This window comes from Pteropus vampyrus, unplaced genomic scaffold (genome assembly GCF_000151845.1).
Source record: "Pteropus vampyrus isolate Shadow unplaced genomic scaffold, Pvam_2.0 Scaffold582, whole genome shotgun sequence".
NCBI lineage: Eukaryota > Metazoa > Chordata > Mammalia > Chiroptera > Pteropodidae > Pteropus > Pteropus vampyrus.
This window is the reverse complement of record NW_011889363.1, coordinates 405700-421009: the sequence shown is the minus strand read 5'-3', so window position 1 is coordinate 421009 and position 15310 is coordinate 405700. Positions and strand designations below refer to the sequence as shown.

The 15310-nt window shown below is 37.7% G+C and overlaps 1 protein-coding gene across 2 annotated transcripts in view; it reads left to right on the top strand.

Annotated features, from left to right (window-relative positions):
- Positions 1-9402, top strand: part of SRPX (sushi repeat containing protein, X-linked) — a 74526-nt gene extending 65124 nt beyond the window's left edge. Inside the window, exon 9 of one of the 2 annotated variants that reach the window (XM_023525611.1) lies at positions 8830-9402. In XM_023525611.1, the coding sequence (XP_023381379.1) occupies positions 8830-8880 (51 nt within the window). In that variant the 3' untranslated portion in view covers positions 8881-9402. The remainder of the gene's footprint in view (positions 1-8829) is intronic. The other variant, XM_011384444.2, reaches the window with a different exon arrangement.
- The last annotated feature ends 5908 nt before the right edge of the window (positions 9403-15310 follow it).

Genomic DNA, 15310 nt, shown 5'->3' with positions numbered 1-15310 from the left:
TTACTTCTGCTACCTTTGCTTTTAGTGTTATATCCCTGCCCCCACCCCCAAAAAAATCATTGACAAGACCAGTGTCAAAGAGATTACCCTCTATATTTTCTTCTGAGTTTTATGGTTTCAGGTCTTATGTTCAAGTTTTTAATCCATTTTGAGTTTGTTTTTGTGTATAAGATAGAGGTCCAGTATCTTTATTTTGATGTCTTTATGTTGTCTCTCTCTTTGTTGACATTCTCACTGAGTTCATCTATTCTCCCAAGTTCATTAAGCATCCTTTTAGCCAGTGTCTGGAACTCTTTTTCTAGTAGATTGCTTGTTTCTATTTCACTTAGTTATTTTTTTTCCTGAGTTTTTGTCCTGTTCTTTCATTTGGGACATGTTTGTCTCCTCATTTTAGCTGCCTTTCTATGTTCGTTTCTATATATTAATCTGCTATGTTTCCTGGTCTCAAAAGAGTAGCCTTAGGTAGATGGTGTCCTGTGGGGCCCAGTGGTGCAGACTCCTTGGTCACCTGAGCCAGGTGCTCCAGGGGTGTCTCCTGTGTGTGTTGTGCATGCTCTCCTATTATGGTTGGGCCTTGACCGCTGCTGGCACATTGACGAGTGGGGTTGACCCTCAGGCTGACTGGCTGTGAGGGCCTGCTGTGACTACAGCAGATGAGCTATTGTGTAGGGCTGACCCCATAGAGCAGGAGTCAGTTTAGTGGGGCTCCTATGCCAGCTGAGACTGCCCATCAGGTGCGTCAGTTGTGGCAATGGTTGGATGGGACTCTAGTGCAGTTCGAAGCTGGTTGCTAGGTGTGTTAGGTCTAGAGACTCTTGGGAGGGGCTCCAGTAAAGGCCATGGTTAGCCGCCACCTGTGCCAGTCTTGAGGTTGTTTGGTAGGAGCTATGAAGTGATCTGCAGTCGGTTGCCACTTGTGCTGGGCTTGTAGGCACTTAGGGGAAGCTACGCTGTGAGCTGAGTCTGGCTGCTGCTTATGTAGGGTTTGTGGACCTTTGAGAAAGTATGCAGTGCAAGCCAAGGGAAGCCGCCACTTCTGTGACATTTGTTGATTTGAGGGAAAGTTTGCAGTGTAAGCCCAGGCATGCTGATAGTGTGTAAGAGCCACTGGAAGAAGCCTGGCTTGGTGGGGGAGTGAGTTGGGGTGAGGGCTCAGGGAATCACTAGGGCAGAGAGAATGTTGTTAAGCCAGGTTAAAAGAGAGCACAGATTTGTTGCGTGAGTGAGAAGAGAGCTTCATAAAGGAACAATGGTACCTGCCAGTGCTTCCGTCCCTTAAGAGTTTCCCTGATTTCTGCCCCTCCAGCCATTGCCCTAAAGTTAGTCTATTTATTTCTCCCTAGTATGATCCTGTCAGTTTTCCAGTTTTTACCCCGCGTTGGAGTTTAGAGTGTGTGAGCTTGTGCACTGGCCCTTTAAGAGCAACATTTCTTGAACTCTCACAGTTCTTTGTCTCTCTGGGATGCAATCCCCGCCAGTTTTTAAAGCCAAGTGTTATGGGGATTCCTTCTCAGCACTGGTGTCCTGGATTGGCCGGGGTGTCTGGTGTGGGAATGGGACCCCTTGCTCCTCATGGGGGACCTCCACAGCCAAAATATCCCTCCATTAATCACCACACTGTGAGTGTGGGACCTGCCTGGACCACATGTCTGCCCCTCCTATCTGCTTAAGTGTGGCTTCTTCTTTATATCCATAGTTATAGGAATTCTGTTTATCCTGTCTTCAGGTGGCTCTCAGAGATGGTTGTTCTATAATTCAGTTGTAATCTTGATTCAACTCTCTATGCTATTGGATTGTTTTCTTAATTTCTCTAATACTTTGTTATTAACGTGTACAAATGCAATAGATTTTTATATATTGATTTTGTACCCTGTACCATTACTGAATTCACTTATTGGTTTTTGGTGGCATCATTTATATATATATCTCATGCAAATAGTGAGTTTTATTTTTCCTTTCTAGTTTTCGTGCCTTTTATTTCCTTTTTTGGCTTAACAGCTCTGGCTATGATTTCCAGTACTATGTTGTATAAAAATAGGGAGAGCTGGCATCCTTGTCCTCCTGATCTTCAAGGAAAAGCCTTCATCTTTTCACTATTATCATATTAATTGTGGGCTTGTCATATATGGTCTTTATTATATTGAGGTACATTCCCTCTATACCTGCTTTGTGTAGAGTTTTTATTATAAATGGATGATGAATTTTGTGAAATGTTTTTTTCTGTATCTGTTGAGTTGATCTTATGATTTTTATCCTTTATTTTGTTAATGCAGTATATCACGTGAACTGACTTTCAGGTGTTTAACTATTCTTACATCCCTGTAATAAATCCTATTTGCTAATAGTTTGTTAAGTATTTTTGTACCTTTTTCATCAGGGATATTGGCCTGTAATTTTCTATTCTTGTGGAGTCCTTGTCTGATTTTCTTGATTCCAGGGTAATGCTGGCCTTGTAAAATGAGTTTTTAAGTTTTCTATCCTTTTCTGTTTTTGGAAGAGTTTGAAAGGGAGTGGTATTAATTCTTGGAATGTTTGGCAGAATTTACCAGTGAAGTCATCTGGTCCTGGACTTTTGTTTGTTGGGAGTTTTTTGATTACTGATTCAATCTCCTTACTAGTAATTAGCCTGCTTAGATTTTCTATTTCTTCATGATTCAGTCCTGAAAGATTGTATATTTCTAGGAATTTATCCATTTCTTCTAGGTTGTCTAATTTTTTTTTTTTGTATAATTGTTCATAGTCTAAGATCCTTTGTATTTCTGTGTTACCAATTGTAACATCTCTTTTATTTCTGATTTTATTTGAGCCCTCTCTTTTTTTCTTGGTTACACTAGCTAAAGTTTTATCAGTTTTGTTTCCAAAGAACTATATCTTTTGGTTTTATTTTTATTTTCTATTGTTATTTTAGTCTCTATTACATTTATTTCCACTTGGATCTGTTATTTCCTTCCTTCTAGTAACTTTGGGCTTCATTTGTTATTCTTTTTCTAGTTCCTTTTGGTGTAAAGCTAGGTTATTTGAGATTTTTCTTGTTTCTTGAGGGAGGCGTTTATTGCCTCCCTTGTAGAACTGGTTTTGCTGCATCCCATACATTTTGGTATGTTTTATTTACATTTTGGTTTGTTTCAAGGTATTTTTAAATTTCTATTTTGACTTCTTTGACTCATTGCTTGTTCAGTAACATGTTACTCTCTATATATTTGTGAATTTTCCAGTTTTTTTTGTAATTGATTCCTAGTTTCATACCATTGTGGCTGGAAAAGATGATTGATAGGATTTCAATATTTTAAATTTATTAAGACTTGTTTTGTGGCCTAACGTCTATCCTGGAAAATGTTCCCAGTGTGCTTGAGGAAAATATATATTCTGTTGCATCTGGAAGGAGTGTTTTGTAATATGTAGTCCATCTGGTCTAATGTGTTAAGACCAAATAACATTGGTGATTTTCTTGTGGATCATCTATCCATTGATATAAGTAGGTATTAAAGTCCTCTACTATTGTACTGTTATCTGTTTAGGTCTATTCATATTTGCTTTATATATTTAAATGCTACTATGTTATAAAACAAGTGCATAAATATAAATTTTATATTTTCTTTTTGGATTGATCCACTTATCATGTAATTCCCTCTTTTGTCTCTTAACACAGTCTTTGTTTTGAAGTCCATTTTGTCGGGTATAACTATAGCTACCCAAGCTTTCTTTTGGTTTCTATTTGTATGGAATATCTTTTTCCATCCCTCATTTTCAGTCTGTGTGTCCTTACATCTGAAATGCTCTTACATCTTTAGACAACTTATAGATGGGTCTGGGTTATTTTTTCTCCATTCAGCTACTCTCTTTTTTTCTATTAAATGTATTGGGGTGACATTGGTTAATAAAATTATAGATTTCAAGTGTGCAATTCAATACTATGTCATGCATATATTGCGTTGTACATTCACCAACCAAAGTTAAATTTCCTTCCGTCACCATGTATTTGACCTCTTTTACCCTTATTTACCTTTCCCCCTCCCCTCTTTCCCTCTGGTAAACACTAAACTTGTCTTTGTCCATGAGTCTCTGTCTTGTTCGTTTGTTGCTTTCGGTTTTATATCCCACATATGAGTGATATCATATGGTTCTCAACTTTACGCTGCCTTTCGAATGGAGAATTTAGTCCATTTACATTTAAAGTAATTATTGCTAGATATGTACTTATTGCCATTTTGTTTGTTTTCTGGCTGTTTTTGTTGTTGTTGTTGTTCCTCTGTTCTTCACTTGCTCTCTTCCTTTGTGGTTTAATGACTTTCTTTAATGGTAATCCTAGATTCTTATTATTTTTTGTGTATCTACTATAGGTTTTTGCATTGTGGTTACCGTAAGGCTTAGATTAAACCATTACATTTACAATGGTCTATTTTAACTTGGTAACAACTTAAGTTTGAATGCATTCTAAAGCTCTATACTTTTACTCTCTCTTCCATGTTTTGTTTCTGAGTCACAATTTACTTTGAGTAATCCTTAACTAATTATTGTAGTTATAGTTATTTTTACTAGTTTTATCTTTTGAACATCACACTAGCTTTATAAGTGACTAATGTACTACCTTTACTACATATTTATTTTTATAGTGAAAGTTACACTTTCATATGGTTTCTTGTTGCTAGTTAGCTCCCTTTCTTTTCAGCTTTAAGAAGTCTCTATAACATTTCTTGTAGGGCAGATTTAATGTTGATGAATTCCTTTAGGTTTTATTTGAAAACTTCAATTCTGCATAACTTTGGTGGGTAGAGTATTCTTGATTGGAAGGTTGATATTGCTTTTAATTTCAGCACTTTGAATATATTTTGCCACTGCCTTTGGCCTGCAAAGTTTTTGCTGAAAAATCTGCTTTTAGTCTTATGGGGGTTCTCTTGTACATAACAAGTTATTTTGCTCTTGCTGCACTTAAGCTTCTCTCCTTGTCTTTAACGTCTGTCATTTTAATTACAATGTGTTTTGGTGTGGGTCTCTTTGGGTTCATCTTATTTGGAATTCTCTCGGTTTCCTGATAGGATGTTTATTTCCTTTTCTAGGTTAGGGACGTTTTCAGCCTTTATCACTTCAAATATTTTTTCAGCCCCTTTCTTCTCTTCTCCTTATGGGGGCCCTGTAATGCAAATGTTAGTCTGCTTGATATTGTCCCATAAGTCCTTTAAGCCAGGGGTCCCCAATACCTGGGCCATGGACCAGTACCAGTCAGTGTCTTGTTAGGAACCAGGCCACACAGAAGGAAGTGAGCGGCTGGCGAGCCAGTGAAGCTTCATCTGTATTTGGAGAGATCGGGAGACAGAGGGAGCGATACAGAGAAAGGACAGAGAACAGACACAAAGTCAGGCAGACCAGAGAGAGACAGAGTATGAGAAAGGGTGAAAGAGATAGTGAAAGAGACAGAGATAGATGGAAAGGGAGAGAGTTAGAGACAGTGAGAACAGAGACAAGAGCAGACACACACGGAGGAGACAAACGCAGAGATAGAGACATGCACTGAGAGGGACAGCGAGAGATGGAAAGAGAGGGAGGGACAGTGAGCATGAGGAAGGTAGGGAGAAAGAGACAGACATGGACACGGAAAGAAGACAGACACAAAAGAACAAGAGACAGAGAAGGACACAGAGATAGACATGCAGAGACAGAAAGAGACAGGAACAGAGAGACTAAGACAGGCAGAGAGACAGAGAAACAGAGAGGGAGATAGAAACAGGACACAGAACACAGAGAAAGTAGACAGGGAAAGAAATACACATACACATACAGAGCGAGAGCAGAGACAAAGTGCAAGAGAAGACCAAGACAGAGACACACAGAGACAGAGTCTCAGCGTTAAAGATATGGAGAGAAATAGAGAATGACAGAGACATTGGGACAGAGTGAAAGTGAGAGAGAGTGATGGAGAGAGAGAGAGAGAGAGAATGACAAAGTGAGATGGAGACTGATGTAGAGAATGAGGGAAAGAGCAGGAGATACACATGTACAGAGAGAGGGAGGGAGAAGAGGAGAATCAGGCAGGAGACAGAGATGCATGAAGATTGAAAAAGATGAGAGACTAAGACAGACAAAGATAGAAACATGAACAGAGAGACAGATTGAGACACTGAGAAAGACACTGAGAGTGAGATGGAGAGAGTGTAAGACAGATGGATATGGAGACAGAGAGGGGCAGGCACAGAGACAGAGATATACAGACACTGAGATTGAGATAGAGACTGAGACAGAGACAGAGAGAGAGAGAGAGAGAGAGAGAGAGAGAGAGAGAGAGACAGATGGATATGGAGACAGAGAGGGGCAGGCACAGAGACAGAGATATACAGAGAGAGAGAGAGAGAGAGAGAGAGAGAGAGAGAGAGAGAGAGAGAGAGAGAGAGATGGTGCTCACTGGCTTTAGCAAAGCAGAGGTATAACACCAAAACAGTGCCTACTAGCTTCTGTGGCTGGAGAGTATGTGTTAGGCCCCCGCCTCTCAATCTGATGCTTTAAAATGATCAAGTGAGCCTCTTTCACATAAAATCTTGGTGCTTTTTGAGTGGTTGCTTCTGTGCTGTGCCTTGGGGACAATGAGTCCTCATGCAAGCCCTTTAAGAGCCATTTCTCAGTGTGCAACAGCCCTGCAGGTTTTGTGGGCTCTAGCCCCGTTGTTTTTCAAAGCTAGATATTTAGAGGGCTCATCTTTCAGGTTTAGGTCTTAAAAGCTGGGATGCCTGATGTGGGGTACAAACCTTTCTCTCCTCAGGGAACTCTTGGTTTTGAGTTTCTTCCAAATTGTAGGTCGTCATGCTACGGGTGGGGCTTATGACAAGATTGTTTCTCAGCCTTTCCTACCTGCTTGGATGTGGTTTCCTTCTTGTCTACCCAATATACAGAGTCGCTTTGCTAGTTTTTATTTTCCAGAGGAATTTGTTCCATATGTAGTTGTAGATTCGGTGTCTGTGGGATAAGGTGAGTTCGGGATTTTCCTATGTTGCCATCTTGAATTGGAAACTCCTGTAGCATTTTTTGAGTATGTAGAGTTCTCTAGAAGATTCTCCAGGAAGAATTTATTTCAATCTGATGACAGATATTTATGTAACTCTGACATACTACTGGCACTACTCCTCATTTGTGGAGTGTCCGATTATCCATCCCTGAGATTTCTGTGGTCTCTTGGCCATGGTAGGATGCATTCTTGTACTTGTTGCTAGACTGCTGCTTTAACCACTCATCTCTTCCCCTGGTGGTTTTCTCTTTTAATTCTGTGTCAATTAAGGCTCACATGATGACTGTGCATGGGAGCAGATAGTGGCACCGTGAGGGGGTTCCATTCTAGCCTCATAAGCACTATAACATCGAATGCTCCAATTCCTCATTGGTCACCCTTTCCCACAGGCTCCAGACACTACACCATTGCTTGGTCCTTTTCTCCCTCCAGATCTACTTGCTTCTCTTCTATTTCCTGGGACCACTCCCCTCCGACCCAGGATTTCCCCCTCTCCACCTAACTTCGTGGTCTACAAGTTCAAAGACTCCATGCACCTCCAGAAAGATTCTACCCCTGAGCTCCCCTCTTACCACTGCAGGAAACTTTTATTTCTAGCCACTAGAAGTGAATTAGCAATTTAGCTCCCCACTGGGATAAAATATAAATTATCCCCATCTTTCTTCACACTCCCTCTTAAAAGGCAGAAGAAAGTATAGGTAGTTTGGATTTTGAATGAATTTTTTTCTTTGATTCATTTATGTGAGGAAAAAAAATATATTTCATTTAAATCTGGATGGCAGCATATATATATTCTGCCACACATGCAATCTCAAGAAATCTAAACTAAAAAACAGAATCCGGAGAAGAGTCTGAGTGGACTCATTTTTTCACGGGGCTCAGCTACCCATTTTTTTTTTTCATCTAAACATGTTTATATAGATATAAAAGTCATACATATATATATATATATATATATATTTTTTACAGTTTAAATTCTTGTGAGGTAGAGTACCAAAAGCATCAGACTTTTGAAACCACTTCAAATTCTTTCTGGAATTATTTTAGGTACAAATTATAATTAACCAAGTCAATATGCCTAGGGTATAGGCCAAGTTCAGTCCCCTCTGTGCAATCCTGAGCTGACTATGGATCAGAACTACAAAGTTTGGAAATATATTTCAATCAGCTTCATTTAGTCCAGGCTTATTCGGCCTCGGCACTATTGCCATTTGGTGCTGGATAATTCTTTGGTGGTGGGGGGCTGTCCTATGCATTGGAGGATGTTAAGCAGTATCCTTGGCCTCTATCCATCAGAGGCCAGAAGGTACTACCCTATTATGACAACCAAAAATGTGTTCAGATAAGCCACATGTCCCCTGTGGGGCAAAATCACCCTTGTTGATAATTGCTGACCTAGTTCTAATATGTATGTATTTGTGCAAACTTGGATTGACTCCAATTTAATGTAAAAAATGTTAGCATTGTTATACATGCCTTGTAGTAACTACTGGTACATAGCACCATTGCAGGACTAATGTCTTCCTGACCATTATAATTAATCTAAAGCAGTGCTGCTGAACACTTCAAGTACGTGCCAGTCATCTGGGGATCTTGCTAATAATGCAGATTCTTTTAGTCAGTTTGGGGTGGAGGATGGGAGTCTCCATTTCTAATAAGATCCCATGTGAGGCCACTGGTCCAAAGGACCAAACTTTGAGTAGCAAGGGTCTAAAGGGTGATTCAGTCGTTTGTAGTATTAATCTTTTGTCTATGTACAGTGTCACTATAGAGCTCTGGTTGGTCCACCGGAACCCTTGTCAGATTTGATATATTCTTCACTTTGTCTGCCCTAGGTTGTTGCTGCGAATCCCACTCTATTCCTTCAGCATGGTGCTAGTAGATAAGCATGGCATGGACAAGGAACGTTATGTCTCCCTGGTGACACCTGTGGCCCTCTTCAACCTGATTGATACTTTCCCCCTGAGAAAAGAGGAGATGGCCCTGCAAGCTGAAATGGGCCAGACCTGTAACACCTGATGTAATGGTTCCTCTCTCTGCAGTCCTTCTTCTCTTTCTACATAGTGCTATGCACACAGAAAGGCCTTAAAAATATCCTTGATGTACAGATTTTTATTTGTAATTTTTAAAGTCTATTTTATTATGACCTTTCTTTGCACTTAAAAATTAGCACGATGCTTTTTGTACTTTGAAGTGTTCTAAAAAATGATATGACTATTTACTATTTCTAACTCTTTATTCCATGATGGCTGGTTAATTTTGTAGAGAAATTAGAAACTACAACCATATACATGCTTTCTATATGCTATTCAGTGTGACAGGTAACTTTCTTCAATCCTGTTTTTTTATATAAAACTTACTAATAAAATATTTTGGAGCAAATTCATTAAAACTCATTTCTTCAAGTACCAGCTGTACTTATTACTCAGTGTGATCAATGGTTTTAGAACTATGATTCTCAGCACCAGATGCAGTGACTTCTCTAGCAGAGGAAGTGGAAAAGTGAAAGTTTCCCAGGCTACTTGGGCTGTAGCTGGATGGTCCCGTTGCTCTTCAGCAACACCCCAGATTTCTGAAGAGAGCCCTCCATGACTTGGAGGAGAAGGCTGAAGGCAGGCAGAGAGCTGAAGGAACGCCTTTCCTCCTGTCTGCCCTAGGATTCCAGGAAGAGATCTACCTACAGAATTCTAGGACACCCCGCTTCCCACTCAAAGATCTCCCTAACAGGCCATGGGCAAACCCAAAGCCCCAAGTGTGCACATACCTCCCCCACACTCTTGTGCCACCTATATTTTTGTTTTCCATGCCAGCTTTGTTATGTGCACATTCCCAACCTTAGGGATGTGTCAGCTCCCATAAGAGAAACTGAAAATTTTTGCTAGTGCCACATTCTGGAAGACAAAAGGCTCCTAACTACTAACCTGTTGCACTGTTAAAATCAAAGTAAACAAAGATCTACCTAAATAAGAAAGGTGTTCCGTACTTCAAATGTGACAATAGAGGCATTATATCAAACACTATGAAAAATGATTCTATAGTATTAAGAAAATGCCAAACTCCAGCAACCAAACCCAAAGACATGGAATATTGCATTCTAACTGATAAAGAATTCAACATAGGTGTTATGAAGAAATTCAGTGAGCTACAAGAAAACTCAAAAAGGCAATTCAGTGAACTTAGGAATAAAATTAATAAACAAAAGGAGTTCTTTACCAAAAAGAATGAAATTCTAAAAAATAACCAAAAAATTCTGGAGCTGAAGAACTCAATAAAGGGGATGAAAATTACATTAGAAAGCACTAAAAATACAGCAGATCCAATGGAAGATAAAATAAGCAAGATCAAAGATAGTTTAGAAATGATTCAGGTAGGAGAGAATTAAGATATAAAAAAATAGAGAAGTCCTTTGAGCACTATTAAACTCGATTAGAAGAGCAAACATAAGATTAATGGATATACCAGAAGGAGAAGAGAGGGAGGAGGAGGCAATTAATTTATTTAAATTATAGCTGAGAATTTCTCAAATCTGGGGAAGGAACTGGATCTACAAGTCCATGTAGCTAATAGAACACCTTATTATCTCAATGTAAAAAGACTTTAAGACATAGTATAAAAAAGTTGTCAAAAGTCAATGATAAAGAACTTTAATGGCAATCAGTGAAAAGACAGTGAATTATAAAGGAACCCCCATTAGGCTATCAGCAAATTTCTCAGAAGAAACTCTACAAGCCAGAAGAGAGTGGAATGACATATGTAAAGTAGTAAATGATAAAACTGCCAGCCAAGAATGCTCGATCTGGTAAAGTTATCCTTCAGATATGGAGAAATAAAGACTTTTCCAGACAAAAGCTGAGGGAGTTCACCATCATTACACCTGCCTTGCAAATGTTTAAAGGAGATCTCAAGCTGAAATGAAATGTCGAAAGTACACAAACCTATGATTAAGGTAAAAAACAGAAAACTAACACTATTTTAGAATAGTAAATCAAACAATTATAGCAGAAAAGTTAAAAGAAAAGAGCATTAAAAATAACTATAGCTACTACAATTTGGTAAACAAATCGTAGCATAAAGAGATAATCTGTGACATCAAAAATATAAAAGGGGAGGAGTAAAAGGATGGAAACTTTATAGGCAAATGAAGATAAATTGCTATCAGCAGAAAAAAAAAATCTATGAAATGTACTATGCAAACTTAATGGAAACCACAAGATAAATATCTAGGTCAGAGACACAAAATACAAAAAAGGGAGACTGAGCAAATGACCATGGAAAACCACCAATTTATAAAGGTATATATAAACGGAAAAAGAAACAATGGAGAGACTAAGAAGGCAAAAGGTAAAATGGCAGTAGTAAAACCTTACATACGAACAATCACTCTAAATGTAAATGAATTAAACTCACCACTCAAAAGGCACAGAGTGGCTGGATGGATTAAAAAAAAAAAAAAAAAAAACATGACCTAACTATATGCTACCTACAGAAGACTCATTTTCAGCTCTAAACACATACGTGGGCTCAAAGTGAAGTGATGGAGGATGATATTCCAAATAAGCAGAAATCAAAAGAAGGCGAGTTTAGCCATATTTGCATCAGACAAAATAGACTTCAAGCCAATAATGGTAACAAGAGACAAAGAAGGTCATATAATTATAAAGGGTTCAATATATCAAGAAGATATAACAATTATAAATACATTTGCTCCCAACACCTGGGCACCAAAATTTATTAAGCAAATACTAACATATCTTAAGGGAAAATTGACAACATTACAATAGTACTAGAAGACTTCAATACCCTATGATTAGTAATAGATATATCATCCAGACAGGAAATAAACACGGAAACATTAGATTTGAACCATACTTGTCCATTTGAAAAAATGGACTTGACAGACATATAAAGAATATTTCATCCTGAAGCAGCAATATATACATTATTCACAAATATACATAGAACATTCTCCAGGATAGATCACGTGATAGGGCACAAAACAAATCTTAGCAAATTTAAGATTGAAATCATACCAACTATCTTTTCTGACCACAATGATATGAAACTGGAAATCAAGAGGAAAGTGAGATCTACATGTTTGTGGAAACTAAACAATGTACTTCTCAAAACCAATGACTCAAAAAAAGGAAAATAAAAATTATCTCGAAATAAATGAAAATGGAACTACAACATATCAAATAATGTGGAAGGCTCCAACCCAGTAAGACTATATTTAAGCCTCCCCTAACCCTAGTATGGTGTATTTACTGCAACCCAAAAATACCTGATGATTTACCTAGAGTATTCGCCCTGTTCCAAGTCCTGACCATCCTCCAGTTTATGATAGGTTTGGTCACTCTCTAATGCCTCCAGGAAGTTTTTGTTTGCTTTTTTTGTCTTTTGGTTTTGTTTTTTGGTCCAGATATAGTTGTCTGTGGAAGGCTGGTCCAATAGGAGCTGTTTGACCATTATCATAAGATTAGTGAAGGCTAAGCCAGAGGTGGAGGTGTCCAGGCCATTCCTAGAGAACTGGAGATTTCATCTTTACAAGCTCTCAACTCTTCGGCTTGAGCTTATGTGAATGGGATTGGGGGCGAAGGAGAGAAAAAGCAGTGACATCATCCAAAGCAGACTGAAGAAAGGATTAATGTCCAAGATGCAGGTAACTATATTAGCATCCATTCATGGATTAAAAATTACCCCCAAACTTGGTGACTTAACAATAAACATTATCTCTTGCAATGTCTGTGGGTCAGGGATTTGGGAGCAGCTTAGCTGACCAATTATGGTTTGTACTTACTCATGAGGTTGTAGTCAAATGTTGTCCAGAGTTTCAGTCATCTGAAGGATTGACTGGGACTGGAAGATCCACTTCCATGGTGGCTCACTTACATGATTGGCAAGTGGGTAATGGTTATTGGAAGAGGCCTCTCTTCTTCCCCACATGGGCCTCTCTACAGAGTTGCATGAGTATTCTCATAACATACAAGGTGGCTGGCTTCTTCCAGAAGAAGTAGTCCAAGAGAGAGCGAAGTGGAAGTAACAATATCTTTTATGACCTAGCTTTAGAAGACTCAGTTGTAAATATATTCCCTTAAGCTAGCAGTTCTCAAACCTTTGGAGGACTCCAAAGCACTTTTGTTTATGTGAGTTACATTTACCAACATTTACTGTGTTAGAAATTAAAACTGAGAGAAAAATAATCCCACCTACAATTCTTTACATCAGAAAGAATGAACTAAGTAGTAATAAATTTAACCAAGGGAGAGAAAGACTTGTACATTGAAAACTGTAAGACACTGATGAAAGAAATTGAAGATGATACAAATAAATAGAAACATAGTTCATGTTCATAGATTGGAAGAATTAACATTGTTAAAATATCCATACTACTCAAAGCAATGTACAGATTCAGTGTATTCCTATCAAAATTCCAATAGTATTTTTCCGAAATAGAACAATCTTAAAATGTGTACGGAACCACAAAAGACCCTAAATAGCCAAAGAAATCTTGAAAGAACAAAGCTGGAGGTGTCACACTCCCTGATTTCAAACTATATTACAAAGGAATAGTAATCAAAACAATATGTTATTGCTATAAAATCAGTCACATAGATCAATGGAACAGAATAGAGAGCCCAGAAGTAAACCCATGCTTTTATGGCTAGCTAATTAATTTATGACAAACCAAAACTACATGGGGAAAGGATAGTCTCTTCAAAAAACGATGGTGAAAGACTTAGTATAAAAGATGTAAAGTATCTCATTAACAATTTTTTATACCGATTATGTGGTGACAGCATAATATTTTGCAGAATTTGGTTAACTGAGATATCTTACTTAGAAAACAAAATCACATGTGGCTAGTGTTATATTTCTTTTGGAAAGCACTGATGGATATTTAAAATAAAGCTTTAGTTGATTTAAATGCTTCACCAAAATTCTTGGTCACTCAAATGCCTATGCTTAAAAGAAGTCTGGCCTATAAACACAGCCAATAATAATTATTTACTCTATACATGTAACAAAGAAGATACAATTAGATGCTTTTACCTCACCTTCCTATGGCTATCAGCTGTCTTTGATTTCCCCATAACTATGTAAACTCAAGGTCAATCTCTTTTGCCATGTCCATAGCTTAGCAGAAAGGCTCTGATGCAAAATTTTAGCTCATAAATGTTGAGTGACAACTCCCAAATTAATCTTTTTTAATTTTTCTTTTTTTAATGCTCATTCCTATGAAAGCTTTCTCATACCACCTCTATATGCCATTATTTTGGGGGGAAAATTAAACTGCTCTATGTAACACTGGATGTTAAGATGTTTTCATGCTTTTTTCCCCCTAATTACAAGATAACTCAGATTTTATTTCAGGAAAAGATTTAAATACAGGTAAGGAAAAAGGAAAGTCACTCAGAAATAAACACTGAATATTTTGATATACTCCCAGTTTTTTAAATTCATTGTTTATGAGTGTTGATAGAAAAGTATTAATTTTTAATTACTTTATCAATATTTTCAAGCTAAATGTTGCACTTTTAAAAATATTACTTTTCCTACTTCCCTTAATTTATGTTGATTCCACAAAATATAACCTACAACCATAAACATCTATCTCTTGTAAAACAAAAACATTTACATTTTACATTTCTTGAAAATATTAAAGTTTTGTTTTATTTCAAATAAAATGCTGGTTTCCCAGGGGAAAAAAAATGCTGTTGAGAAACTGGACAGCCATATGCAAAAGCATGAAACTGGACAGCTATCTTATTACGCTATACACAAAAATCAACTCAAAAAGGAATACAAATTTGAATATAAAATCTGAAACCATAAAACTCCTGGAAGAGAACAGGCAGCAACTTGACACTGGTCTTAGTGATTATTATTTTTTTTCCTTCTTTAGTCACATTTTACTGGAATTTAATATTTTCTTGGGAGCTTTGGTGCATCATAACAAACTCCACTTTTAAAAAATGTCGATGTGCTATACAGGGCCTATGTATGACGTGTGCGGATACTGACACCTCAGACGTCTATGTGTTCGAAACAATATTTCTTCTTAAGTCTCCTCCATAGACATCTCTACTCACCACATTCTTTGAGTCTGTTCACAATCTCATGGTCACTTCTGTTACTAAGTACCCTTTTTATCACCCTAATAGCCATTCTAGTTCTGAGGACTGCGATCCTGTGTGTTTGGCGATGATACACACACACACACGTATGTATGTATCATATGTAATATATACACAAGCAACATACATATATGTATACATATATATGCACACATACATACATATATATACATAATACATA